Source organism: Solanum dulcamara, chromosome 1, assembly GCF_947179165.1.
Source record: "Solanum dulcamara chromosome 1, daSolDulc1.2, whole genome shotgun sequence".
NCBI lineage: Eukaryota > Viridiplantae > Streptophyta > Magnoliopsida > Solanales > Solanaceae > Solanum > Solanum dulcamara.
Genome location: NC_077237.1, coordinates 79211125 through 79238193, shown reverse-complemented (window position 1 = coordinate 79238193; position 27069 = coordinate 79211125). Strand labels below are relative to the sequence as shown.

At 33.2% G+C, this 27069-nt stretch overlaps 1 protein-coding gene across 3 annotated transcripts; it reads left to right on the top strand.

The window, feature by feature from the left end:
* The first annotated feature begins 20663 nt into the window (after window positions 1-20663).
* On the top strand, window positions 20664-25680 carry LOC129874456 (BTB/POZ domain-containing protein POB1-like). 3 transcript variants are annotated; one of them, XM_055949844.1, is made up of 6 exons: window positions 20664-20963; window positions 22064-22210; window positions 22525-22649; window positions 22733-22796; window positions 23920-24199; window positions 24599-25680. In XM_055949844.1, exons 1-6 carry the CDS (start codon window positions 20732-20734, stop codon window positions 25410-25412), a joined length of 1662 nt encoding a protein of 553 aa, XP_055805819.1. In that variant the 5' UTR covers window positions 20664-20731; the 3' UTR covers window positions 25413-25680. The 3 variants fall into 3 exon arrangements, with proteins under 3 accessions (XP_055805819.1, XP_055805752.1, XP_055805893.1); XM_055949777.1 differs by having other exon boundaries at window positions 22058-22210; XM_055949918.1 differs by lacking the exon at window positions 20664-20963 and adding an exon at window positions 21204-21583 and having other exon boundaries at window positions 22058-22210.
* Window positions 25681-27069: the final 1389 nt, after the last annotated feature.

The window sequence follows — 27069 nt, the reverse complement described above, 5'->3', positions numbered from 1 at the left end:
TGGCCTACTTTAGTGATGAACCCATTCTTGGTGATATAAATGATGTGATTACTAAATGCAATTGTAAATGTGGTATGTATGGATCGGGTGTCACATTTCGACACATATATGGATTGGATGTCACGTTCCAATACTTATTTGGATTGGATGTCACATTCCGACACATTCTTGGATCGGGTGTCACATTTCGATACAAATATGACTGAATTGGATCCCCTGAGAGGGCCAAGTATATGTGTGTGGAGGGTTCCATGACAGTACCTAATGATATATGTATTTTCTTGTAATAATAAGATTGGTGGTAGATGAGTCACGGACTAAGAACTATAAATGAACTCTTGGGTTGAGGTGTGCTAGGTATAGAGAATTATGATCATCAATACGCTTATTAGTGGGTAAGAGGATGAGCCCTGTTAGGCTTGGGTGTGATCTATATGGGATACTCATATTTTATATTTATACACTTAGAAGTTGAGGTTTCTAGTTGCCAGAAGTGTTACCATTGTGATATTCATGAATAACTGAGGTAGGGATAATGGCTATCTAGAACTCAAGTGAGTTGGAGAGTGTGGTTGTGAGACTATTATGTTTTATGTGGTAAGACAATTAGACCAACTAGTCAGGGTTGTGCAACATCATTAAACGGTTAAGGTTGCTAGGTGGGGACTATTATGGTGATGAAATAATAGTATGGTGGGACCCTAACCCACAGGATTTTAAGTTATGACTAGGGTAGTCGTGGAATCGTGTTGTTTAGGGTGGTGAATATCCTAAGGGTGAGAATAAGGAGTGCACTTATTGGGTTGGGGTGACTGAATTGAGGAAGTTTAAGTATTATGATATCTCTTATTTCTATGTTCATATATTATGTGGTGGGCATCAGATTGAACGATGATGCCTATCAGTACGTGTTGTTTGTACTGCTACTACTCTTGCTATGCCACTTGGCATAATTTGGTTGCAGGGTCAGTTATGTCTCTTAGGTGAAGATGAAGGCGATTCTCCAATAACTTCTATTTGTCCCTTATCTTGGTGGAAGCTGGGCCATTGGTCTCTTATTTTATTTTCTACCCTTAGTAGCTCTTGTACCTCTTCAGGCTAGTATCCTTGGGGAATTTTGTAAAATTACATAAACTGGTTTTCAATAAAGTTTTCTTTAGAAATTTTATTTAATTTATTCAAGTTTGTTTTAAATTCCGCAGTTGTTCTTATATAAGGGGGTGAAGGGTTCTCCTACTTAGGGTGTATAGTGAGTGCCCGCACAGCCCGGTGGGTTGGGTCGTGACAAGTAGACAAAATAATTGGATGTACTTTCAATTCTAAGTCATATGTTCAAGGGACCAAATTTCTTAATTTCTCATTGAATTTTAAAATCATGTAAACCTCTTACTTCTATATAAATTATTATTATTAAAATGTTTGTATTTTCTATCAAAATCATGATTATATGTCCTTTTGAATATTATGGGTTAAGATTGAAGGATCTATTAATCATTTTAATTTTATTAAAAGTAAACAATTAGTTTACTTTTTTTCCAACAAAATATACACTATATACGCCTAACGTAAAAAATTTTGACAGAAATTCTAACTTAATCAGGCCTAAATATGAGTATTAAACATAGAATGAAAAAATTATTGGTTTCAGATTAAATCTAGAATTTTAAATAAAGCAATATACATAAATCTTTATCCATCTTCTTTATTTTTCAATGTCAATATATATTTTTGATGTTGCTGAAAAAGAATCATTTATGATGTGTGTTAAAAGATGCAAAATAAAAAATAGAATTCTTACAACTCTTTGTGTCTAAAAGATTTCTTTCTTTGTTTGTTTTGCAAAACTTTGATGGAACAAATAGGAGGAATATTTCAATATGAAGGTTGAAGAGTACGACAAACGTTGGCTTCTCTTCACAAGCCTAGATATTTTCTTTAAATTTATTGTTTTGGAGTGTTACATTGCTCAGCATTGTTTTCTTATCCACTGTATTATATCATATTGTTAGTCTAAATACAATGTTTGTTTTAATTGTTACTTAAATTATATTGCATTTTATAGTTTAAATGCATCGTTACATAACGACGAAAAGACTCATTTTATGCAACGACCGATTTGATGTGATCGCATCGTTACCTTAATATTTTATACTCATTTTGTCTTTTCTTATTATTTAATAATTCTATTATATCATTATCCTATCTTTTCATAATAACTCTACCCCGTAACCTATAATTTTTTATAGGCTTATCATTCAAATTATGGATATATGATATTACGTAACGATGGAAAACGATACAATCTATCCAGATAGTGTATTCATTAAAATAATTATCACGCTCCGAGAGGGTACCCTAGGCGTAGCCGGCACTCAGAAACCATCTCTAGCCTTCGAGAGAACCACTTGGTGTCATCACTCATTCGTTCATCAGCGGAAGACTTGAGTGAAAATAAGAATACTTATGTGGGCTCGCTATCATCAACATCAAATGAAAGAAATAATTCTTAGAAGAAGCAGTTTCAGAGGAGAACTACTCCAATTACATCATCAAACTCTGTCTATGAAGCCTCTAACACTATCAGACGTTGCCAATGACATGTCCATGGCTACCTCAAAAGAAATATAATACTCAACAATAATAAAAGGATAAAGAGTTCCTCCGAATAAAAGAAGGACTCACCAAATAGCTGAAAAGTAATGATCTTCAACGATGCGCCTGTTGAGGATCTCTAACACTTGTATCTGTATCATAAAATGATGCAGGTCGAATGACGTCAGTACATGGATTATACGAGTATGTAAAATGGCAGGAAAGTAAGGACAAATATCAAGAAACACCTCTCAAGAAGACTCGACTCAAAATTCAACATCATCTCAACATCAATATATAATGCAAGTTTAAAAATAATAATAATAAGCAATGCTTACTCAGTTGGAAGTTTCTCTAACCGACAACCATCACTTATGAGCTAGCGATGATACAACGAAGTGATGCCGTTGCCACATCCATCCAATACCTTACTAGAGTAAAGGACATCACCATCTTGGATCCAATCATCAAAGTCCTGTTTTTGGGACTTAAGAGGTATAGCCTTCATCCTATGCTGTCTACGTAGTTATGGGGTTTGAGTCAATTAAACTCTTACCCAACTCGGTGCTCAATACTACTCTCAAAATATGTGTTCATATTAACATCACCATCTAGTCTTATTAGAAAAACATCAAACTCATCTTATTACCTCTTCATCAATCATTACACTTCAAAATATTATTTACATCTCATCAAAACATCATTTACTCAAATTCATTTAAACTCAACTAATTTTCTCTTTCAAAACTCAATAAAATACATATATAGTATTAATTCAAACCACTCTTTTTGTCAATAAATATTAAAAGCCATCATCTTTACTCAAAACACGTGTAAAAATATTCATGAATATCAAATCAATTAAGGTTCATGAGAAAGTGACCATGAACAATAATTCCAACAATATGAGAGATAAAAATAATAATAATCTCAATGCATAAATATATCTAACTCAATAGAAGAAGAATTAATTCATTTAGAATTCAAGCTTTGGGTAGAACTCAACTATAACTCAATTATGATGAATTTAAATATTGATCGCATGGACAAACTCAATCCAATGCTATGAATAGCCTTACATATCTGAAATTCGAAGCTTTACTACGAATTGAAGGACACAATGACCACTCTTGAACCCCTAGCCTTTTCTCCTCGCTGGAGCATTTTGTGTACTATCCGAAGTATAAGAATCACTGGAATAGTATTTCTATACTATTAAAAACTAAAACTATATTTGAGAATGAGTAAAAAAGTGTATAGAGAGAAGAGTTGCTTGAGAAAGTTTGATGAATAAAATGAGGAAATAAGGTGGGTAATTATAGGTGTGGAGGAGAGACCTAACAATAAATAGAAATAATTACAAATGATGACCTTGAAAATTCAATAGAGGATTGTGATCTCATGGATGATGTCAAATGGAGGACTATTGATGTCATGGGTGATGTCAAATGGATTTAGACTTTTCCATTGTTGGTGAAACGAACCTTCTTTTAACAGAATACGTTTTTTCAGAGCTGCGTTTGAATAAGATAACTTCCTAATTATGATTTGATGTCTTCATATAAATTGTAGATATAGAAGTATAATTTTATGTCGTTCAAGAATCAACCAATTTGGAGCATCCTACCATGAGATATGATTTTTATTCTACAAATACTCTATTTCGTTACAACACTATGTCTTACAAAAATTAATTTATTTGACCTATGTATCCTCTGAATCTTAAGATATGGTCTTCATGAAAGTTGTAAGTAATATCGTTGGAGTTATTTAGAAATTCAAATCACCTAATTTGGACTAATGTATGAAAAGTTATGCTCAAAATACAGAAACAGTATCATTTTCATCGAGAATTAAAACACCACATACAACATTTTAGGGGGTGTTACAACAATACAATATGATACGATATATTATGAAACATTACATAATAACCATCCAAACAAAGTATTAATTTATAGTTTTGAAGTAGACTATTAAGGTTTATAAGGATATTGATGGCTAATTATGACTTTAAATGTTTGTTTATTAGTATTAGGACTTTCATGAAACAAACCTAATAAAAAAAATATTATATGATTTTAATTAGAGTTCCTTTAATTATTCATTTGAATAAAATAGTAAATGACAATTTTGTCTATTGTATAGTCATTGTGGATGCTATTGTATTATTGTACAAAACAGTGATTCTTAATTTATAAAAGTCCAAAATATTTTTCTCCAAAAAAAAGGTACCTAAATATGTAAGGTTTTTTTTCCGTTTTCAATAAATTGTCATATTACAATAACATGGGTTCCAAATAAATTAAACCAAAAACAATAATTCCTAAATATTAGGAGCTTAGTACTAATAAATTTCCTACTTACTCTCAAATAAAATCTTTTTTCCTTGTTACCTAAAATATGTAAGTTTTTTTTCTTCCACAAACTATTTATCATATTACAATAACATGAGTTCCAAATAAGCTAAACTAAATTTAAAATAATAATACCTAAATATTAGGATTTTTGTACTAATAAGTTTCCTACTAATTCTCAAATTAAATATTTTTTTCCTTGTTAATCTAACTTATCTTTTTTTCTTGTTATTCTAACTTACCCCAATTTTTTCCCTCCTTTTCTTAGTGTTGGTTTAACCTTTGCCATCTTTTTTTCTTGTTATTCTGACTTACGCCAAAAAATATTCTCCTTTTTCAATCTCTTTTCTTCATGTTGTTTAGTTTATGCCACTTCAACCCAAAAGAAAAACTTGTTGTTCTTTTTCCTTTTTTATCCCATCAAATTTTAGTTTAATTAAAAATAATAAAATAAAAACTTGAGAAAAATATTAAAAAGATAATTTTGTCTAAAGGGAGTCCTTCAATGGAGGACAAAAAGTTCAAACAAACGAATTATATATCAAACTATAGTTAAATAATATAATCAAAATTAAGTCACAATTAAAAAAACATAGAAAAAAAGAAAGTGATAAACCTTTTTTTTCTTCGGCAATATGCTTGTTTTGATCAATAACTGAAAGAGAAATACGAGAAGAATTCATTGTTAATTGTTGATTATGTATAATTCATATATAATATTTAAAGCTATTAACTAAAAAAATAATAATAAAGAAAGATATAAAGTATGATGATAATAAATGCAAGAAGAGGACATGAATCAGAATATTTAGAAATTTCTTGATTGAAATTTGTATTTGCACACATAAAATAAATGATGCAATTAGCGAATTATTAAGTTGTCACGACCCGAATCCGGGTGTAATGGCACTCATCTTAACCCATCAAGATGAGTCAGCCTAGTAACCAACGGAAAGTAAATGCGGAAGTAATTGAGATAAAGCAAAGTTTAACTTAGTCAAAAATAAATAAATAATCTCAAAATCCTCCAAAACTGGTTGTCACGTGTACAAGCCACTAATGTATTATCGAAGTACGAAAAGAAATACAGTCATAATGTCTTCGTCTCTAGAATAGGACTAAAACATAATAAAAGAGTAAGAGGTGTCCGCTAGATGGATGTAACAGCTACCTCAACACTTAGAATTGATAACCTCGGCTGTAGTGGAAAACAGTAAAAGATCAAGCAGGTCCGGGCTCACAACCTACACAAGTGTGGAAGCAAGGGGTGAGTACCAAACAACACGGTACTCAGCAAGTGGATAGCTAAAACTAAGCAAAGCTTAATAGATACAAGTACTCCTGTCCTCCCAACCGAACCTCCTTAACTACAACCTACATAAAATCAGCCCAACTCTACACTTGTACAATAACAACAGTAATACAGTCCACAAATACTCATCAATAGTCTCGTCAATAAATCATACCAAGTCAAGTTCAGCACACAGAGCAATATGGGGGTAAACACAAAGTCACAAATATCAGAAAGGTGCAATGCAGTGCAATGAAATGATGCATGTCTGTTCTATCGGTACATATCCGCTGAATCACAGTCCGGAACTCATGGGGGACATTTCTGTCCATGTAACCTACCACGGAACGTGTGGCCCATCCCCTCAACATATATATCTATCCACGGAGCATGTGGCCCGACCCCTTTTATTTCATAATTCTTGTCACGGAGCGTGTGGCCCGACCCCTTTGTTTCATAATACCTGCCACGGAGCGTGTGGCCCGACCCCTTTGTTTCATATCATTTTCAGTCTCAACACAATATGTCAGAACCAATGCAATCAATTCATGTTCATAGAATTCACGATAATAACATGATAATAACAATATTTTTCCTATCCCACATCAACATAGCCATTTCACATGTCCAAAATAAATCCACAATCATAACATATCAATTCCACCAATACATGTCATTAGATCACCATTTTATACCCCTCATCTCCATTTTTTTTTTGGCTAATCATATTGTAATATCCCCTAAAAACGTTGTATACGATGTTTCAATTTTTGCCTAAACATGATACAGTCTCTGTATTTTGGTCATAACTTTTCATATAAATATCCAAATTGAGTGATTCAAATTTCTGAGTAACCACAAGATCATTACCTACAACTTTTATGAAGACCATATTTTAAGATTCGGAGGTTAAGTAGGTCAAATAAATTAATCTTTGTAAGGTAGGATGCTGTTACGGAAATGAGTGTTTATAGAAGAAAAATCATATCTCACTGTAGGTTTATCCAAATTGGTTAATTCTTGAACGATATGAAACTAGACTTCCATATCTACAATTCTTATGAAGACACCAAATCATAATAAGGAATTTATCTTATTCAAACGCAGCTCCCAAAAAGAGTATTCTGTCAAAGATAACTCATTTCACCTACCATAGAAAGATCTAGATACATTTGACATCACTCATGACATAAATTGTCCTCCATTTAACATCATCCATGACATCAATATATTCCACTAAATTTTCAGATTTTTATTTATAATTATTTTATTTATTGTTAGGTCATCTTTCCCACCTATAAATACCCACCTTATTTCCTCATTTTATTCATCAAGCTTTCTCAAGCAAATCTTCTCTCTATACACATTCTCAAATATAGTTTTAGTTCTTAGTAGTGAAGAAATACTATTCCGGTGATTCATATATTCCGGGTAGTACACAAAACGTTCCGGCAAGGAGAGAAGCTAGGACTCAAGAGTGTTCATTAAGTCTTCCGGTACCAACTAAAGCTTCGGTTTCCAGGTATGTAAGACTTCAATGAGAGTATTCCTTCCACTCTCATGTCTAAATTATTTTGATTATATGATAAATTATAATTATTTTCTTTAAGCTCTACTCTAAGTTATGTGTGTATTTATCCATGGGTTCTTCCACCCATGTAGTCTAAAAACTCTTTCAATTAAGTCTCTTGATTTCAAGTAATATTTTCTTATGCTAATTCTTAATTTTACTTAATAGTATGAATCATGGTTAAAATAATGATTATTGTTCTATTTTGATGTAACATAATTTCATATGTATGAATTGATGGTTTACAAGTAATTCCTCTATTTATCTATTTAAAGATTCTTGAAACTCATGGTGGGTTGTTTAAAGCATGATTTTTAATTAATGGATTTAAAAGTATTTATGTATATTTATTTACATACATATTTGCAAGTTGAAGCGATTTGAACTCACCTAGTTTTACTATATTTTTAATAAAGTTTGACTTGAAAGCTTTGACTCCAAATAAATGTTTATGAAAGTAATATCTATGATCAAAAGGGGAGTCTTATGAAATGAAAGAATGATGAAATGATATGAATGATGGATTCTTTATGCAATAAGGACAATTCTTGCATATTTGAATTATCAGATATTTTAATGAGCTATTCTACCGAATATAATGTTTGAATTCTCAAGTTATATGCTATGAATATTTTGAAGTATTAAACTATTCCGTGGGATTGACTTAGCACCGAATGAGGCATTGAGGTGGGATTCGATAAGGGAATCCTAGTAGCAACCCCTTGTCTCATTAACTATGTGCCAACATAGGAGCCCTTGTAGGCTTAGGCTAATGGATCCATGAAAGCCCTTAAAGTTAAAGTTAAAGAAATGAATGAAATTGACGGAGTTCTACCTGGCAAGTAGTCTCCCCGGCCAACGTAGGGGGTTATGTTGGATTCCATGTAATAGCTCGCATGGTCTTAAATGTCGGTTATGGTTAGCTTCCCACAAAAATGAATGTTTTAAAGGATATCCATATGATTTATTATGCATGTATTACATTATGTTCCATATTACATAAATGTTATAATATTTTCTCAATGTTCATGCATCCTTACATACTTAGTACATTCAAAGTACTAACGCATACTCTTTTGCCTACATGATATCACCATGTAGGGATCGCTGCTCCTCCTCGTTCTCCTCCACGTGGCTAGTTGATATTCCATTGAAGACTACTTTTGGTGAGTTCCCATGTTCCGGGAACAATACTCCTTTGTCTTTCTAGCTTATGATATGTTAAGATATTTTATTATGGCATTTCTTCTATTATGATTGAGGGTGAGCTAGGAACTTGTCTTAGCCCCATTAAATCTAATAGTTAGAGGTATTGTTGGACATATGTAAGTTGAAGATTTATTATTATGATTTCCGCTTGTCTATTTATCATCATTACCTATGAAAGGCTAAAAGAATGCTAAGAGGCTTGTTTGAGGTACTTTCGGGTTCCTCATTCGCCATGTCACGTCTAGGCCCTAGGCTTGGGTCGTGACACATATAGTCAATAACCCAGTCTAATTCTCATTACTCTCTTGTACACATAACACGAAAATACAAGCATCTACAAGCTTAAACTGAGATTTAGAAATTCACTTGCCTTAATTAATCAAGCAGTCACTCCGGAACTTGAGCCTTCCCTTTTCGTTGGGCCTCCAATTCAACGTAATCTAGTCAAATGAATAATCACAATAAGATTTTCGAAACTAACAACACCCTTATTACCATATGTCTAGCCTAGACCCAAAAACTCACACAAATCTATAATCACGTTCCAAATCTTGATGCCACTTAAAATGTCAACTCCCATATTTTCTGAATTTCAAGCTTAGGGTTAAGTTCTAATTTGCCCAATATAATAAATTTAATGGAATTCATAAAATATAATATACCTAATATTTAATTATCTATCTCAATATATCAAAATTCGGAAACTAACTCATTCTATGTCATTGAAGTCAAATCTGAAATTTTCTTTTTGATTATGTTCACTCATGATAAAATAAACTCACATGTCAAATTTCAGCTAAAACGGATCGTTATTCGACCCCCAAATCAAGATTTTATGTGAAGAACCCTAGGGTCATATTTTCTTATCTTAGCATTATTCCTCCACCAATATACCCTAAAAATATGTTCATAATCGCATAAAAATTTAATGGAAAGGATGAGAATAATTACCTTAACGCTTTGGAATGAAAATCCCTATTTTTCTCTTCTCCTTTATTTTTCTTTTCCCCTTTCTTTTTTTTCTTCCTCCGTATATTTTTTTTTTCAGTTTCTGGTTCGTTCTTTGTCGCTGTGCCGTCGTTCATCTGATGGCTTAATGCCATCAGATTTTATATTTATATATATATTTTTATTATTATTATTATTATTATTATTATTTATTTTCTTCTTTTTTTTCCTACTCAATTATGTATAAAAATTTATAAATTCTATCCTTTTCCTTTAATAATTGGTATAGAGTATTAATTAAATTAACACTTTAACCCACTAATTAAATAAATTCTCTAAAATTATCCCTCAACTAATTAACCAAAGTTAACGAAAGGTCTAAAATTTTCAACTTAAATTTACGAAAAAGATCTTCTATGAAAGGAGAAAGACTCATTCTCAAAATTACCTAACGGGTCATTACATAAGTACAATAATATTATAAGGATTAGTGAAGTAATTGGAAAAGAAGAAGAAGAAGAGGAGACAGTTAAAATACTAACCTCAATAGGTTTAAAGATTGAAAAGCATAAGATGAGTCACTGCTTCTATCGTATAAGGAGTCTAATTAGAATTTTTCTTTACGTTATTAAACCACTAACTACTATTATGACTCCTTTTTCATGATTAATTTTTATTTTTATTTTTACCATATAGTACTTAATTGTTAATTCTTTTAATACTACTTGTCATATATTTTCTTCTTACCATATATATTAGAAATTTTTAATTTTAAATATTATAATAAAGATAAAAAATAATAATTTAAAAAAATAAAAAAAAATGATATTATCTAAAGGAAATTGTCTTTTAATGAGGGGCAAAAAATTCAATTAACTTTTTAAGGCTCTTTATACTTTTAATATAATATAGATATAGTATATTGTATATAGTTATAGATAGATATATACTTTTTCTCTTCTACGTGAGATAAACTCAAAATATTATATTAAATAAAAAAAGGGAAATTGTAATAACAAAGCGATCAATTAATGTTAGGTTGCTGATTTTATTTAGTCTTATTTTATGTGTTTTAACTTATGTGAAATTGATATGTTTTGAGCTTTAAAAATAGTTGGAAGGAACTACAATGGAAGTGGTGACACTTATTTTCGTATTCTATTTTAATTGCTTAAACATAATAAACTGTTGCGTCTACACATGTTAATTAGGATCCAACATTAGTTAGGATTCCTATTTTGAGGTAGTATATTTTTCAACTTTCTCACGTTAATTACGATCCAATATTAGTTAATATTCTTATTTTAAGAAAAAAATAAATTAAATTACATTCACCTATACACTAATTCTTCTTTTCATATATTTTAGGAGTCTCCATTAATTCTCCTAATATCTTTTTCTATAAATTTTAGGACTCTTTAATTTTTCTCCCCACATATTTTAGGAGTCAATATTATAAAGATAATTTAAATAATAAAAATTAAAGAAAAATGGCGAAAAGACGATTTTGTCTAAAGCGAAATCTTTTAATGAATGGCAAAAAGTTCAATCAACATTTAAGGGTCTTCGTACTTTTAATATAACATAGATTGATGTTTAGATCTTATTTAGTTATAAACCAAAATACGAAAATTTCAAATTTCAAATTTCAGGATAATTTAGGTATTAGAATAGACAATTACCGACATTGCTTATTGTTGTCATCACTATTGTCCACTATTCACAATCATCCTACCAACTATCATTACCACAATAACCATTTTTGTCATGCTCGAACCTACATCCTGGATGTGACTGGCACTCGGAGACCACTGCTAGTCCCAAGCGAACCACTTGTCCTGACTAATTCACTCAGCGGAAGGCTTAACTCAATTAAAGAGTAACATCAAGTGGGCAATCACATAACATTCTCATCAAGCTCTAGAATAACTTAAAACACTCATTTAATATAAGTCAAATATCATAACTTCAATAGTAAAATTTTTAAGACAAACTCTTACTCAACATGACTCCACTCTACTCAGAAGCCTCTACTAACTACTAAGAAGGTGCCGAGACAAGCACATGACTACCTCAATGAAAAATAAAATGACATAAAACTGAAAATGAAAGAGCTCCTCTGAATGTGAAGAGGTCTCACCAAAACCTATGGAAGATAGATCCTCAATGGTATGCCTGTTGATGATCTCTAACACCTGTATCTGCATCATAAAACGATGCAGGTCGAATGACGTTAGTACATGAAATGTACGAGTGTGTAAAATGGCAAAAAAGAAACTTACATCAAGATACTCAACTCAAGGAACTCAACTCTGAAAATAACTCTACTCAATAAAGCATGCAGTGTAATAAAACAGTGCTTTAAAAGATATGCAATAATGAATGCAACTTAGTATAATAAAAATATAGTACTTTAACTTTATTAGGGAGATTGTCTAACCGATAACCATCACTTTTGAGCTAGTGACTATACAACGAAGCGGTGTCATTACCACATCCGTCCAATACTTTGTAAGGATAAAGGGTGTCACATCATCTTTAGATCCATATAAAAAGTCCTCTTTTGGGACAATAAGGAGTCACCCGAATGAACGACATGATCCTATCCGACGCTGATTACATAGTTTATGAGGATTGAGTTAATTAAACTCTTTCCCAAGTCGGTGCTCAATATTACTCTCAAAATATTATTATGCTCATATACATATACATCAACTGAGTGAAACACTCAAATACATCTCATCTAATCTCATTGGACTCTTCATCAATTTCCATCAATCTTATTAACTCATCGTTTCTTCTCTTAAATATAGGTACATCTCATCTCAATCATGCATTTGAAAACATACATCAACTTCTCAAAATATGATATTTAAAATTATGCAAGAACTCGTGTTAGAAAGTATACATCAATAAACTCTGTCAAACTCAACATCATGCTCGTTTAAACTATGACAATAGTCCTTCTTTTAACATTAACAATGTATAAGGTATTTAATCAAATCTCAATTTGAGTTGATGTGAATGCAAGAATGAACCCATAACCTCAAACATTGATTCATCAAGTATAATATAATATTCATACTAGAATTCAATAAAGAAGTAAGTAAAATACATCAAGAATTCACTTTTATGGAATTGGAAACTCAAACTCATAACTCAATTGACTTTATGGACATGTAAGGCACGAGGATGAACTTAGTCCAATGTTCTAATAACCTTACATACCTGGAATGATTAACTAGTCAAAATTTGAAGACCTCACTTGAAAACTTTGAACCCTAGCTTTTCTTCTTCTCTCTAATCCTTTCTCTCAAAAGTTCTAAGCATTAATAAGAGAAAAACCCCTTTGGGTACTGATAAGGGACTATTTTTAGTCTCTAAATGGGTTGGATTAAGTTTGAGAAGGTTGGAAAAGATCGAACTAATCCTCATTAAAATTGGGTTCTAGCCATCTACAGTCCCTTTTACGAACCGTAAAAGGTCGATCGTAGAAGCCATGGTCCAAAATTAGACCTCACTGAATTTGCATAAGGGGTCTACGACTAAGCTCCTGCGGATCGTAGACTTTCTGACGGGTCATAGAGACCGACTCATAGGAACTCAGGCACTTTGCCTGGGTTTCTGAAAATAGACCTATGATCCCCTTTCTATGGGTCGTGGGACCACTTACGACTCATCCTACGTACTAACTCGTTGGAAGGGTTCTGAGGACCCTTATAAAGGAGGGGTCTACGGATCATTTTCTACGGCCCGTACAACGTCCTAAGGGTCGTCACTTGGGTCGTAGTAATAGTTCTTGGCCACTGAATTTTGGCTAAGTGTCAAGAGGTTCTACGACCAACTTCTATGGGTCGTAAAACACTCGACAGCTCGTCCTGCTCGTCAAAATTTTCAAAGTTTCTAAACCTCACCTATGAGTCTTCCTATGGTTTTGTAACTCTTCCTACGGATCGTAACCATGGCTCATAGGAATTGACCAAAACTCTGAAAATATACTAAGTGTCAGGGGACCTATGAGCCCCTCTCTACGACTCGTAGAAGCTTCTATGGGCCGTAAGGTGGGCCGTAAGGTGGGTCGTAGGTTACTGGCAGACACTTCTTTCTTAGCTTTTTCTCAGGTTTTCCGTTGGTCCTCGGACTCGGTCTAAGCTAGAATAGTATAGGGTGTTACAATTTTATTAAGAAATAATAGATAAATGTATCCTTTTAACTTGGCTTCATCTGGTATTCATGCCCTCTAACTTTGAATGTGCACAAGTAAACATTTAAACTATCATAAAGTTGAACAAATAGACACAAATGTCCTACTTGGAGTCCTACATATGGCAATTCATGTCCTACACAATATTGTACGTGGTGTCTTACATGTATTATGTTATATAGGATGTGTGTCAACTTGTTCAATTTTATACAAGTTAAATTATCTATTTATGAACACCCAAAATTAAAGGACATAAATATCAGTTGTGTCACGACCCCAAATTGTCGTGACTGGTACCCACAATACTTATTCCAGTGGGAGAACTATTCTAACAGCCTAACAATAATAATCACAATATGTACACAAGCTTAAAGATGCGGGAGCATGTTTAAATTAAATACAAGTGTTGATTTCCCATAAACTCAGAAAACTAACTAGTTATAACCTCCATTGTGCGGAATTAAACACCCCTAAGAATTGAAAGTCATCGTACCAAAACTCTAAATTAACAAGTCTAGAACAGGAGTACAAATCCAAAAAGAAACCAGTAATAAATATAAATATTGTCTGAACACCTAAGTCCTGGAAAAGAAAAGGACTATAACAACGATAGAGTCCACGACAGCCTGAAGGAATAATCCACCCTTGAACTCGAAGACACGATTACTCCTCTAGACGAGGTCTCTCTACAATTGGCTGAATATGCCCTGTACTCAACAAAAAGGCAGAGCAAAAGTAGTATCAGTACACAAAGACAATGGTATACTGGTAGGATCGCGCGGTTAGCCAGTAAGCGGATCATAGATAAGTAAATTCAACACAATAGGCATATACATATACAGAATAAGTCAACCACATCTCAATATCACAGATCAATTTCTTCCACATGCTATAATTTTACACAAGGGTCCTCTCAAGTAACCTACAAACAATCAACTTTGTGTCGAACCGTGACACTCAATCCGAATATGTGTCAGAATATGACACCCGATCCAAATACATATCGGAACGTGACACCCGATCCAAATTATGTGTCGAAACGTGACACTCGATCCCAAGATATCACAATCACATTCAATATTTACAATATTTATACCATCAAGAACAGGTTCATCACAATAACAGGTCAGATAGTGATCATTTCACATATAATCTAGCAGGTTTCCCTATTCATATACACACATGCATATCATGAAATAATTTAACAAGTATATGAAATACATACGAAAAACTAGACCATCACCTACCTCAAATTCAAGCTTTCACAACCTTACAATGCAAGAGTCTTCCCTTTCCGGGTTTGTTTTTCTCGTTCTTGGTCTAGAAAACATTAAATACATATCAAGTATCAACACAATGGTCTAACTATCAAGAAATATAACACAATTTCACTCCCTAGGCCAAACCCATGATCCTAACCTTACCCTAGAGCTATTTTCCACCATAAATTTTCAGTTCAAACCATCCCCCAATGATTATCACCTATACTTCTAGCTTCTAAGAATCAAAGTATGAATCTAAGGAGTAAAATTCTTACCTTAAGCGTGGAAATCCGTAGAAAATCAATGGAAATCGCCCTAGGTCGCCTCTTGGGGTTTTAGAACTGATTGTTGCAGAAAAGACCGTTTCTGGTCTTTTTCACTTGCGATTGTCCCGCTCTGGTGGGATATGCGGAAACAGTGAGCTCGAAGTTTGTGCTCCAAGCCCCCATTTCTCAAGACACCCTTTCCAAAGATGTATTAAAATTATACCCTTCACACCAAATTCTCTTCCGAGATTTTTACCCTCCCGAATATGATTTTGCGAAGCCGTAAATACTCCGAATCGTCTTAGCTATCAGCCTGTCTAATATAGATTTGACCTTCCATCATTCACGTGAATACCCTAGACTTCACCTGATTCAGAATTCGTCCAAGTTTGGCCTAGACTCAAATTTTCTTAAGTTACTACCCGGAGTTTTCTGGCCCAAAATCCTTCCCCATTGGCCTATCCCTAATGATGGGGACAAGTCGTTACAAGTTGCGACCAAATTAAAGGGCATATTTATGTATTATGTCGTTTATTAATAAAGTTAAAAATTAAAGATAAAAGAGGAGCTATTCATTTTGTTTTTTACAAATTATTATTTAACCCCAATTGAAGAAGAGATAAATTATGAGTTACTCACACATATGAGGAAGTAAGAAGACAAAAGTAACCAATATGGGTTGTGACACAGAGTATGAAACCAAAAAAACAAAAAGAAGACAAAAGTAGTTTAATTAACATAATAATAACTAATTAGAGAAATGAACAAATTGAAGTACAAAAAACAGAAAATAATAAATATATATATACACACACTATATTAAAAGAATGAAGATCCTTAAAATATTGATTGAATTTTTTGCCCTTCATTAAAAGACTTTGTTTTAGATGAAATCGTCTTTTCATTTTTCTCAAATTATTATTTAATTATTTTTTTTATATTGACTAGACTCCTAACATATATGGAAAGCAAAATTAAGTAGTTTTCTTTTACTAGACTCTTAAAATATATGGCAAGAATATGACTTCAAAATTAATTAAGTTTTATGTATTAAATTCTTCCATATTAAGGACTTCTTATCATGGGAAGAACCTTGATAAAATAAGGACTTCTAAACCTAGAATATATGAAAAAAAATTAGATATCTTTTTGTAATATTAAGTGAATTAATATCGACGACATTCCAAATCTATAAAAATCAAGATCTTTTTTACCTTTACTCCTATTGTGTCGAAGATTCAAAAAAAATTCTTCTCTGCAAATATGAGCACCTTTTCTCTCTTGAGTTTTTTTAAACTTATCCTTGATGTCTTTTTTATTTTACGTTCTAATTTTTTTTCCAATTCTTTTGTTGTTAGTTTAAGTTAGGCTATTAACAAGCTGAAGATTCTTTAAACTTTTTAGATGGATTTTTTTTCTCGATAGTCTTAAATTTTTGGATTCATCTATGTATATAAGTCATTATCGATTAATTTTTTTATGCATGTAAAGAAAATTTTATGTGGAACATGTGAATGAGACTTCGTGCCAAGGATTTGGAGACATGTTTTTTAAAAAAAAATTAATTTCTAATTAGGGTTCTGTATCAGTTGGTTTGATTCAGTTTTGAAGTTTATCGGTTAGACTTATCGGTTATCGATTTGTAGACATCCTAAATTGTTATAGAACCATCAAGATATTAGCTTATCGATTTATTAGTTATTAATCATTATGGGTTCGGTTATCGATTTATTAGTTATAAATCATTATCGGTTCAGTTATCGATTTAACCGTTAAGATTTGACACAAAAAAATATTTAAAATCACTTTAAAAACAAGGTGACAAACCAAATGAACCATACACATGAGTTGATAGATTGCATCTTGTTCAAAAACAAACACTAGCACATTGTAGAATAACCAAGAGTTTGAGACAACGAAAAATAAAACTATGAACTAAATTCCAAGTCAATGACTTTATATACCAAATGATATAAATATAACTTATTAATTTACTATCGGGTTATCGGATAGTCCATTAAGAAAAACCTAAGAACAAATAACCTGATAATAAAAAAAATTAAATTGTTATCTAAGGCTGGACATTCAGTAATTCAGTTCGGTTTCGATTTTTTTATTTTGAATTTTTTGATTTTCGATTTATGTATTTGTTGTACCGAACACCGAACCGAACCAATTCGGTTCGGTTTTAGTTTTTGTAATTATGTTCGGTTTATTAAATTCAGTTTTTTGTGTTATGGGCCTACTTAATGGGCTTTTTAAAATTTTAAATTATATGATTTTTTATAAGTAATATGGCTACTGCATTATATATTGGTAGCTCGTATCATAAAAAAAAAGTCTTAAAAATTAAAATTATTTCACTTTGACTGTATTTTATTATGCGTTATTAATTAGTTGGTTCCCACAAGTTAATTAAGTAATCCTCCATGTTGATATAACTAACACAGATGATGTGTATGTGCTGCACTAATTGTGTATATTTTGGACTATTGCATGAAATTTTCAAGCTTGTTACTATTGCTATTCATGTGTTAGTTCGGTTTTTGAGTATGTAGAAATGAATCAATCTATTGCTAGTTTGGTTTTTGAGTTGAGCTACATCACAATGAGATTCAAGATTTTTTTCAGAAGAAAAACTTTTCTACCAGAAATACAAAATATAATTGTATGACAAACAAAAATAATTAAGTGATAAAACTGCTAGTATAATAATAATTAAATAATTTAACGATTGTGTGTGCATTAGAAAATCTTCCATGGCTGAAGAATAATGTTTTTTTTGTCAACCTAAGTTGGGGCGTAAAAGGCTATTTATACGCATTCTGTGATTTGAAATGGTATTGATATTTGATAAGGCTAAGAATAATTCATTCAAGAGTTTGAAGAACAAACTTTTTTAACTTGTAGGAAGAAAATGAAAAAATACAATGTACAGTAGTGCATAAATTTAGGTTAAACCGAAATACCAAAATACAAAATTTGTGTTACCAAAAATCGAATCGAAATATCAAAGTTATAAAAAATATGAACCGAAAATTGAAAAATCAAAATCCAAAAAAAAAAAAAAAATTAGTTTGGTTCGGTATTTTGTTTTTTGGGTATTTATACCCACCTCTATTGTTACCGAAACTGCTAAACAAATAGACTATTACTGATAACCAATAACTTATTTTCGATTTTGGGTTATCGATTTTGAACAACCTTATTTCTAATTCATATTGATACTATTTACTTTGTTAAGGTGTTTATTACATATTTGTACACATAATACATTCAAGTTAATATTTTTTTAATCTGAATCATACTTAGATATGAATATAAAAAAAACTATTATAAGAAAGTGAAAAATATTTTCTTATCATAATGTAGAAGAATATTCATTCATTCAAATATATTGAACAACTTTTATATCCATCACAAACTAAATTTTCTTCAAATAAATGAATAATATGTTGGATAAAATTATATTATTTGTTTCTTCATTAAAAAAAAAAAAAAGACGTTGAGCTTAACTAAAATAGAATCCTATATGTTGAACTTTTCATCCATATTGCCTTCTTAATTTTTATAATTTTGGTTTGTTTTATAGTCATGTGATAGTGCATGTGTATATTTTAGCATCTATAGCTTATTTAAGCTATATATCAGGCTTTTTTAAAAAAAATTAAAAATTTCATTGGGATTATGGATTTTATTTAAATGGCTATTAATTGTTTCTTAATTGAACCATGTACTAACTCCTAATATTTAGAAATTTAATATTGAATAAGACCTTAAATTAGAAGAACTCACATTTTTGTCACTAACAATAATTTTTCTTTATTACAAAAATACATCTATTCAAGGCCCAATTCTCGGGTTCCAAATCAACTTGGGATTGAATTTTGATTTCGATGTTGGATTCTATGTAAGCTTTAAAGTTGAAATCTAAGTTAGGTGTCAGGGTCGAGATTTGAGTCAGGTGTCGAAATGGTGTTTCGAGTCGAGTGTCAAAGTGAGATTTCGGATCGAGAGTCTAGGTCGGATTTTAGCTCAGAAATTGAGTCATGGGCTGACTGTTAGGGTCGGGTCCTAGTCAGGCGTCAGGGTCGGATCTTACTTTGAAAGTCGGATCCCGAATCAGATGTCGGAATTGAATATCAGTTTGAAAGTCGAATCTCGAGGTCGGGTCAAAAATCAGTCATTAGTGTCAGATGTCGAGGTTGAATCCCGATTTGAAAGTCGAGTCCTGGTTCGAAAGTCAGGATTATGTCCAATTTGAAAGTTAGGTCTTGGGTCGAGAGTCGGGCCTCAAATCAGGAGTTAAGAGTCTGGATCGAGTCCCGCTTCGAAAGTTGGGTCCCACACCGGGTATCGAGTCGGGTCCTGATTTGAATGTCGCGTCTTAGTTTGGATGTCGGGTCCTGGGTGAGGGAGTCAGAAGTTATGTCTCAAGTTGAATGTCAGAGTTGGATCCCAATCGATCATCTATGTCGTGTCTAGATTTGAATGTCGAGGTCAGAATTTTCCATAGAAAACATTTTCCTAAATCTAATTTTACTCCTTAATCATTGATATGGTGGTGAATTATAATATTTCTCTTTAATTATATTTTTTATCTTAAAAAACTTACGTTATTTTTAAAATTTTTATACTTAATAATATAATATAGACATAGTATTTTATTCTTATAATATATATATATATATATATATATATATATATATAATTAACGCAATACACACGTAATATATATATTGTGAGCAGTGGCGGACCCAGAAATTTTATGAAGGGGGGTCAAAAAAAATTAAACACGCTAATAAAAAAAATATGTTTATTCAGATTCGAACTCACGAGCTGAGACAAGGTAAAGCGAAATATTGAACCTCATTTGCCACTGAGCTAATCCTTTGATTTATGCTCAGGGGGTTCAATATTAAATATATACACATAAATTAAAGACCCTGATTGTGGGCCATAACTCCCATAATATTATTATCCTCACAAATACTCTCAACCTTTTCTTCTCTAATGCGTAATTTGGATTTTCATGAAAAACGACGACCTTTTTGATCCCTTAACCATAATGGACTCTCCTGGTTACGGGTCGGGTACCGAATCCGACTTCGCCTTCGCTTTCAACAACACTAATTTCTCCGACCGGATTCTGACGGTCGAGATTGTTCCCGACTCCAGATCCGACGGTCAGGGTTGTACCACTACTGCCGTTGATTGGGACCGGAAACGCAAACGCAGGAGAGAAGAAACTAACAAACAAAATGGTTAGCTTTTTTAATTCCACTAATTAGGGTTTTTTTAAAAAAATCTTTTTGTAGAATTTAGGGGGTTTTATTGGTTTTAATGTGCGTATATTTGGTATATAGAAGTACAATTTTATTAGTTTTTTTTTTTTAATTTTAAGGTTTAATTTTTTTACATACAGATGCTTGATATATATTTATTTTGTTGTCTTTATTATGGGATTATGAATGTGAAGAATGGGGTTTCACATATCATGCTGTATGAGGAAAAGATGCAAAATTTAGGATTTGAATTTATTAATTATTTCTCTTCTCTGTTTTTTTTTAAAGTTTGGTACCATCTAGCTATGTTGCTTGGACTTTTCAAAACGGATACTTGTCGGCTTCTCCAAAAATAGTGTATTTTTGAAGAATTTGGCATGGTGCAGTATTGAAAGCGAAGAGTCTGCGTAACTTAGCTATCTAGGTGGGTGGCTGGTATCCTCTTTGAATTTGAGGTTTTTATTTTTTAGAAGAATCTCTGAAGAATGAAAGAACCTCTTCGGATTCTCTAAAAAGTAGTATATTTTTGGGAAGTTGGAACAGGTGCAACATCGAAAGTGAAATTGAAAGTGAAGAGTCCGTGTAACTTAGCTATCTAGGTGGTCACTTCATATCCTTTTTGAGTTTAAGGGTTTTAGATTTTAGAATACTCTGATGAATGACAGAACCTCCTTTACAACTGGTTGTGCAGATGCAGCAATAGCATAACTAAATTTTGGCATCAGATAGTTTGCAAATATGGTTGCTTTAGCCTTGTGCACCAAATACTAATGATCTTGTAGTAACCCTCTAGTTATTTTTCTGTTTCTGGTGAGTTTGGCTGTAAATATTATAATTTTCCGGCTGCCACAAAATTAAGCTTGTCCGCTGTTCAAAATCATACTTATGTTTGTCAGCTATCATCAGAGCACGCATTTGAGTTTGTCCCCATTCATGTAACATTTTCCGTTTCTTCGCCTATCAGCAAACTTACTCAAGCTTGTTATGTTTTAACATAATTTGTGCTTATTAATTAGTTTCTCCAAATTTCCTTTTTTTCTCTCTAGTGGATGCTCATCTCATAAACCTTTCAGATGCAGATGTGCTCACGCAACATGAGGACGAGGCTATGAATTGTACTATGCTGGACAAAGAAGATGTCCTTGCTTATGAGAACCAAGATGAGGAAGCTGTTGCAATGGCTGAGGAATCTCCATCCGGCATTGTGATGACTACAGATCACCCTGGTACCTATGCACTTCCCCACCATGGACCAAATTATCTTATTTCCATTATTGTATCGCTATTTCAAGGGTGTCATTTGTAAAGGATTCTAACTGTTTTAACATAAGATCCTGATGTGTGAGAATCTAGGAGATATGGTAACATGGCTATCACTCTTCTAGGCAATATAGGTGACGCGTTTGTGCGTATAATATGAAACCTCAATTTTGTTATGATGTAATGGCATGTGAAACCTAAATTCCTTTATCATTTCATGTTTTTTTTGCCTCTTTCTCTGTTCTATTTCCTTTTGTAACAAGCTTACGGCATTTTAAAGGTGGTGGCATAGCTTCTAAGAGCAGTGACTCGTCCACAAACTTAAACTCTGCAACTGCTCTTCGAGTTAGAAGTATACACATCAGTTCTCCTATTTTGGCCGCAAAGAGTCCATTCTTTTACAAGGTTGGGTGTCTTTAATGCTCTGCTATAGCTTAATAAGGAATTCTTGATTGCTCATTTTTTGACATCTTTTGTTTTCTTCATAGCTATTCTCCAATGGCATGAGAGAGTCAGAGCAGCAGCATATTACCATACAAATCCATGCCTCGGGTTAGTATTAAGATTTTTAGTTGTAGTTCGTATGTTCTCAATTCATTGTATTGTCCTTTTTGTTAGGAAGTTATTCTCATAGAGTAGTAATATTAACCTGATGATGTCCATGCCAGAATTCGGATAGAGTTGTATTGTCTGAGCTTCAAATGTGTCTATTATCTATCTCATATTTCATTTGGTCAGGCTAGAAAGCTGATGGAATTTCTTGTAGGTTGTACTATATCGTTTTCTATATTACTTAACCACCACCACCACCCCACAAAATAAGAGGGGTGGGGGTGGGGGTATAAAAAGCATGTTCTGTTGTACTCCTATTTACACAGAGTAGCCACCTCTTGTGCACTGATTTGACATTTCAATAGCAAGTTTTAGATGATTAGGATGTGCAAATAGAGAGCAATGTGTATCAATCACTAAATGAAAATTCAGTTTCTGGGGCTGTTTGAATTCTTAGAATTGTAGGGGATTCTTGTTCTCCCTCCTTTCAATTTATCAGATGGTGTTTGATTGACTTTTAGTTTAAGAAAGAAAAACTTTTGACACCTAAGTTAAATACATAGCATCCCTAAAGTACCCTTAGTATCTACTAGTCTTGAAAGCCATGTCAATTCTTATCGGACATATCATTGAGGGCTAAGTAAAAAAGGAGGCCAGCCCATTGCACTCAGCTCTCGTTATGCACGGGATTCGGGAAAGAGCTGGACCACAAGGGTTTATTGTACGCTGCCTTACCTTGCATTTCTACGAGAGGTTGTTTCCACGACTCGAACTTGTGACTTCCTGATCAAGTAAAAAGTTTTCAAATATAGAGAGGTGTCATTCTAAATGTATCCACTGCTTTATCTATTTGATGAATCATTCTAAATATAGAAGAATTGGACACCAGAACAAGAATCGTCTCTGATACTACTAGAAGCATTCGTGCGAGACATTGATTGTCTACTCATATGTTTGCAAGGTTAATAACATGCTCCAAGCACTAGTAGTGCTCGTTTTGCTTTCTAAGCATATCTAAAGAAGATTTTTTACACAGTTACTTAACTAGTGAACATAGTTTCTTTAATTTGTGATCACAAATTTTATTCTTCTCACTTCCATCTTTCTTTATCTTTTTTTGCAGTAGAAGCTGCCTTCATGGACTTACTAAACTTCATGTATAGCAATACTTTGTCTACGATAACACCGACTGCTTTGCTTGATGTGCTTATGGCTGCTGACAAATTTGAAGTTGCATCATGCATGAGACACTGCAGCCATTTGCTGCTCAATCTTCCCATGACATGTGAATCAGCTTTGCTATATTTGGATCTTCCTTCTAGTGTTTTAATTGCTGATGCAGTTCTGCCACTGGCAGATGCTGCAAAACAGTTTCTTGCTGCACGTTTCAAGGATATCACCAAGTGAGAAAACTTTCCAAAATATAGTTTTTTATTACTTACTCTGTTTGATTGAAATTGAAGCTTAATACTGTTTCTTGGAAATGAAGTGTGAAGGAAAGCAAGAGTCTTGTCGTCAGTTTCAATTGTGCTCTGAATCACGAGCTAACTCCTATTTCAGGATAAGTGCGCTTTTACCAAATGCCTACTTCTGGGGCTTTACAAACTAGCTGTTAATGTTTACCTACTAACTAGTGGAATAAAGGACCTCCAATCTTGCCTTCCAAAAGGCTTTCTAGTACCAGATTTCAGAACGCTTTCAATTTAACCTAGATATCAGAAATTGTTCTCTCCTTAGAAATGGTTTTTTGCTGGTTTAGGCAATGATTTGTCATCTGAACTGTATCCTAAATTCCTTGCCAGGTTCCAAGAAGAGGTATTGAACTTACCTCTTGCAGGAATAGAGGCTGTTCTCTCCAATGATGACCTTCAGGTTGCTTCGGAGGATGCTGTCTATGACTTTGTTTTAAAGTGGGCTCGTACCCATTACCCAAACTTGGCTGAACGACGTGAAATATTGGGGGCATGTCTTTGTCGCCTCATTCGTTTTCCGTACATGACATGCAGGAAGCTGAAGAAAGTTCTAACTTGTAATGATTTTGATCCTGAACTAGCTTCCAAGGATGTCCTGGAGGCTTTATTTTTCAAAGCTGAAGCACCATACCGGCAGCGTTCGCTTGCTGCTGAGGAGGGCAATGCATTAGACCATCGTTTTGTGGAACGTGCTTACAAGTATAGACCAGTTAAAGTTGTCGAGTTTGAACTGCCTCGTCAGCAGTGTACCGTTTACCTAGATTTAAAACGGGAAGAGTGCAATAATCTCTTTCCTGCTGGCAGAGTTTGCTCACAGGCTTTCTATTTGGGTGGACAGGGTTTTTTCCTATCAGCTCATTGTAACATGGATCAACAGAGTACATTCCATTGCTTTGGGTTGTTCTTAGGCATGCAAGAGAAGGGGTCAGTGTCATTTGCAGTGGATTATGAGTTTGCAGTTTGGACAAAGCTAACTGAGGACTATGTGAGCAAGTATAAGGGGAACTACACATTCACCGGTGGCAAGGCTGTTGGCTACAGGAACCTAGTTGGCATACCTTGGACTGCTTTTATGGCTGAGGATAGTGTATACTTCATAAATGGAATTCTTCATCTTCGAGCTGTGCTTACTATCCGGCGATGAACTCTTAGGTTCTAACATAGAGCCTTTGCTTACAGCCATACTGGACTATTTAGATGTCAAGAGGGCTTTAGGATAAAGAGGTATGCTAACTATAAGATATTATCCAGACAAGGTCTGTTAAAAAGTTCAAATTGTACATACAGGTTCATTGAAGTCCAGTGCCTATGTAGAAATTGTTGTATGGGCTTGTTTTATGTACCCTGCTGCTGTATATGCACTGCTATATGTTATTGAAACTAACAGACTCAGTAGCTTCATCTGTTTGACATTGTACTGGCTTTTTAACTTGTCAGTTGCATTGAGTAAATAGCAGTTAAAGGAAACCATGGTTGTCGTTTGATTGGTGTATGGGATAGACAAGGATATTTCACCTTTATATAGGGGATAGCTAATCCCACCATTTTAATGCAAAATAGTCTGTGATTTGGTAATACTCATAACTAAATGCGGGATAGAATAACCTGCATTTCATTTTGGAACTGTTACCCCTTATCTTACAACGTTAGGTTTATTAGCTAAAAATGGTTAAATCCAAATTACTGCCTAATTTTAGGTGTAGATGGACTGAAAAAGCGCTATGCTTTGGGGTATTTTGATTTAAAATTATTTAGCTAAAAAGGATAAAAAAATAATAATAATGAAACAAATGGATAGAGAACAAATATTCAGACTTAATTGTAACAAGTTCGAAAGATGATAATGATTTAGGTAAACTGTGTCATGCTACTTGACTCTTGAATCATCTCACCTACCTATTTTGATGGGTCATTTGATTAATAAGCCTGTATTTTTAATAATAATACATAGTTAACCCTTCATATATCAAAATGAATGTTACAAGGTTGACAGCTGAACAACAACAGCAAGCCCAGTATAATCCCACCATGTGGGGTCTGGAGAGGATAGAGTGTACGCAGATCTAACCCAGGACGGCTGTTTCCGAAAGACCAGCTGAACAAGAGTATATAAAAGCATTTAACAAACCACTTATTTTCATTTGGAATAATGTTTTCAATTCCTTCTAAAAGATTGCACCAAGACTGCAAAAGATCAAATAAATTGAGGCGAAAATTAGGGTCGACTATATGAATCATCATTCATTCATTCCAGCATATAATTATTTAGGTTCTACAACCTTGCTTTTTATGATGTACAAACAAATCTCCAACCAAATCAATGACTTCTAACAAACCTTGGTTGCTGGACCTAATGTAAGCTTACCAACAGGACCGAGGCAAAAAAGAAAGTTGCACGAAAGTAGTTAGAACACAGGAAAGGGGTGGATCAATTGATTGACGTTATAGCAGTAGACATGACGCAAGAATTCCAACTACAAAGCTTTAAATTGGTGCAAGCAGCCCTCAGTAATTTATCGGGAGTTGAAGTAGTTTAGTAGGATCCTTAATCCTGGGTTTGGTAAGAACAGAAGTAGAAGCTCGGCATATATGTTATGGTTTCACATAGACACCACAAGACTCGTAGGTCATGAAAAATGAAAACCTGGACATGGTAATAAGCTGATGAAGCTCTTTTCTCACGAAAAATAATCTAACCACCACGAAGCATAAGAAAAACAGTAATCAAGGAGCAGAACATAAGATAGTAACAGCATGAAATAGTAAGCTCTGTTAGACAACAATCCTAAACTAGTGTTCTT

What these genes read in the sequence shown, in the direction of transcription:
- LOC129874456 (XM_055949777.1), top strand. Translation starts at nt 20,732, where the DNA reads ATGAAAAACGACGACCTTTTTGATCCCTTAACCATAATGGACTCTCCT. An exon ending in AGAGTCCATTCTTTTACAAG is followed by an intron (nt 22,650 to 22,732) that starts GTTGGGTGTCTT and finishes TTTTCTTCATAG; the next exon opens with CTATTCTCCAATGGCATGAG. An exon ending in CGTTTCAAGGATATCACCAA is followed by an intron (nt 24,200 to 24,598) that starts GTGAGAAAACTT and finishes ATTCCTTGCCAG; the next exon opens with GTTCCAAGAAGAGGTATTGA.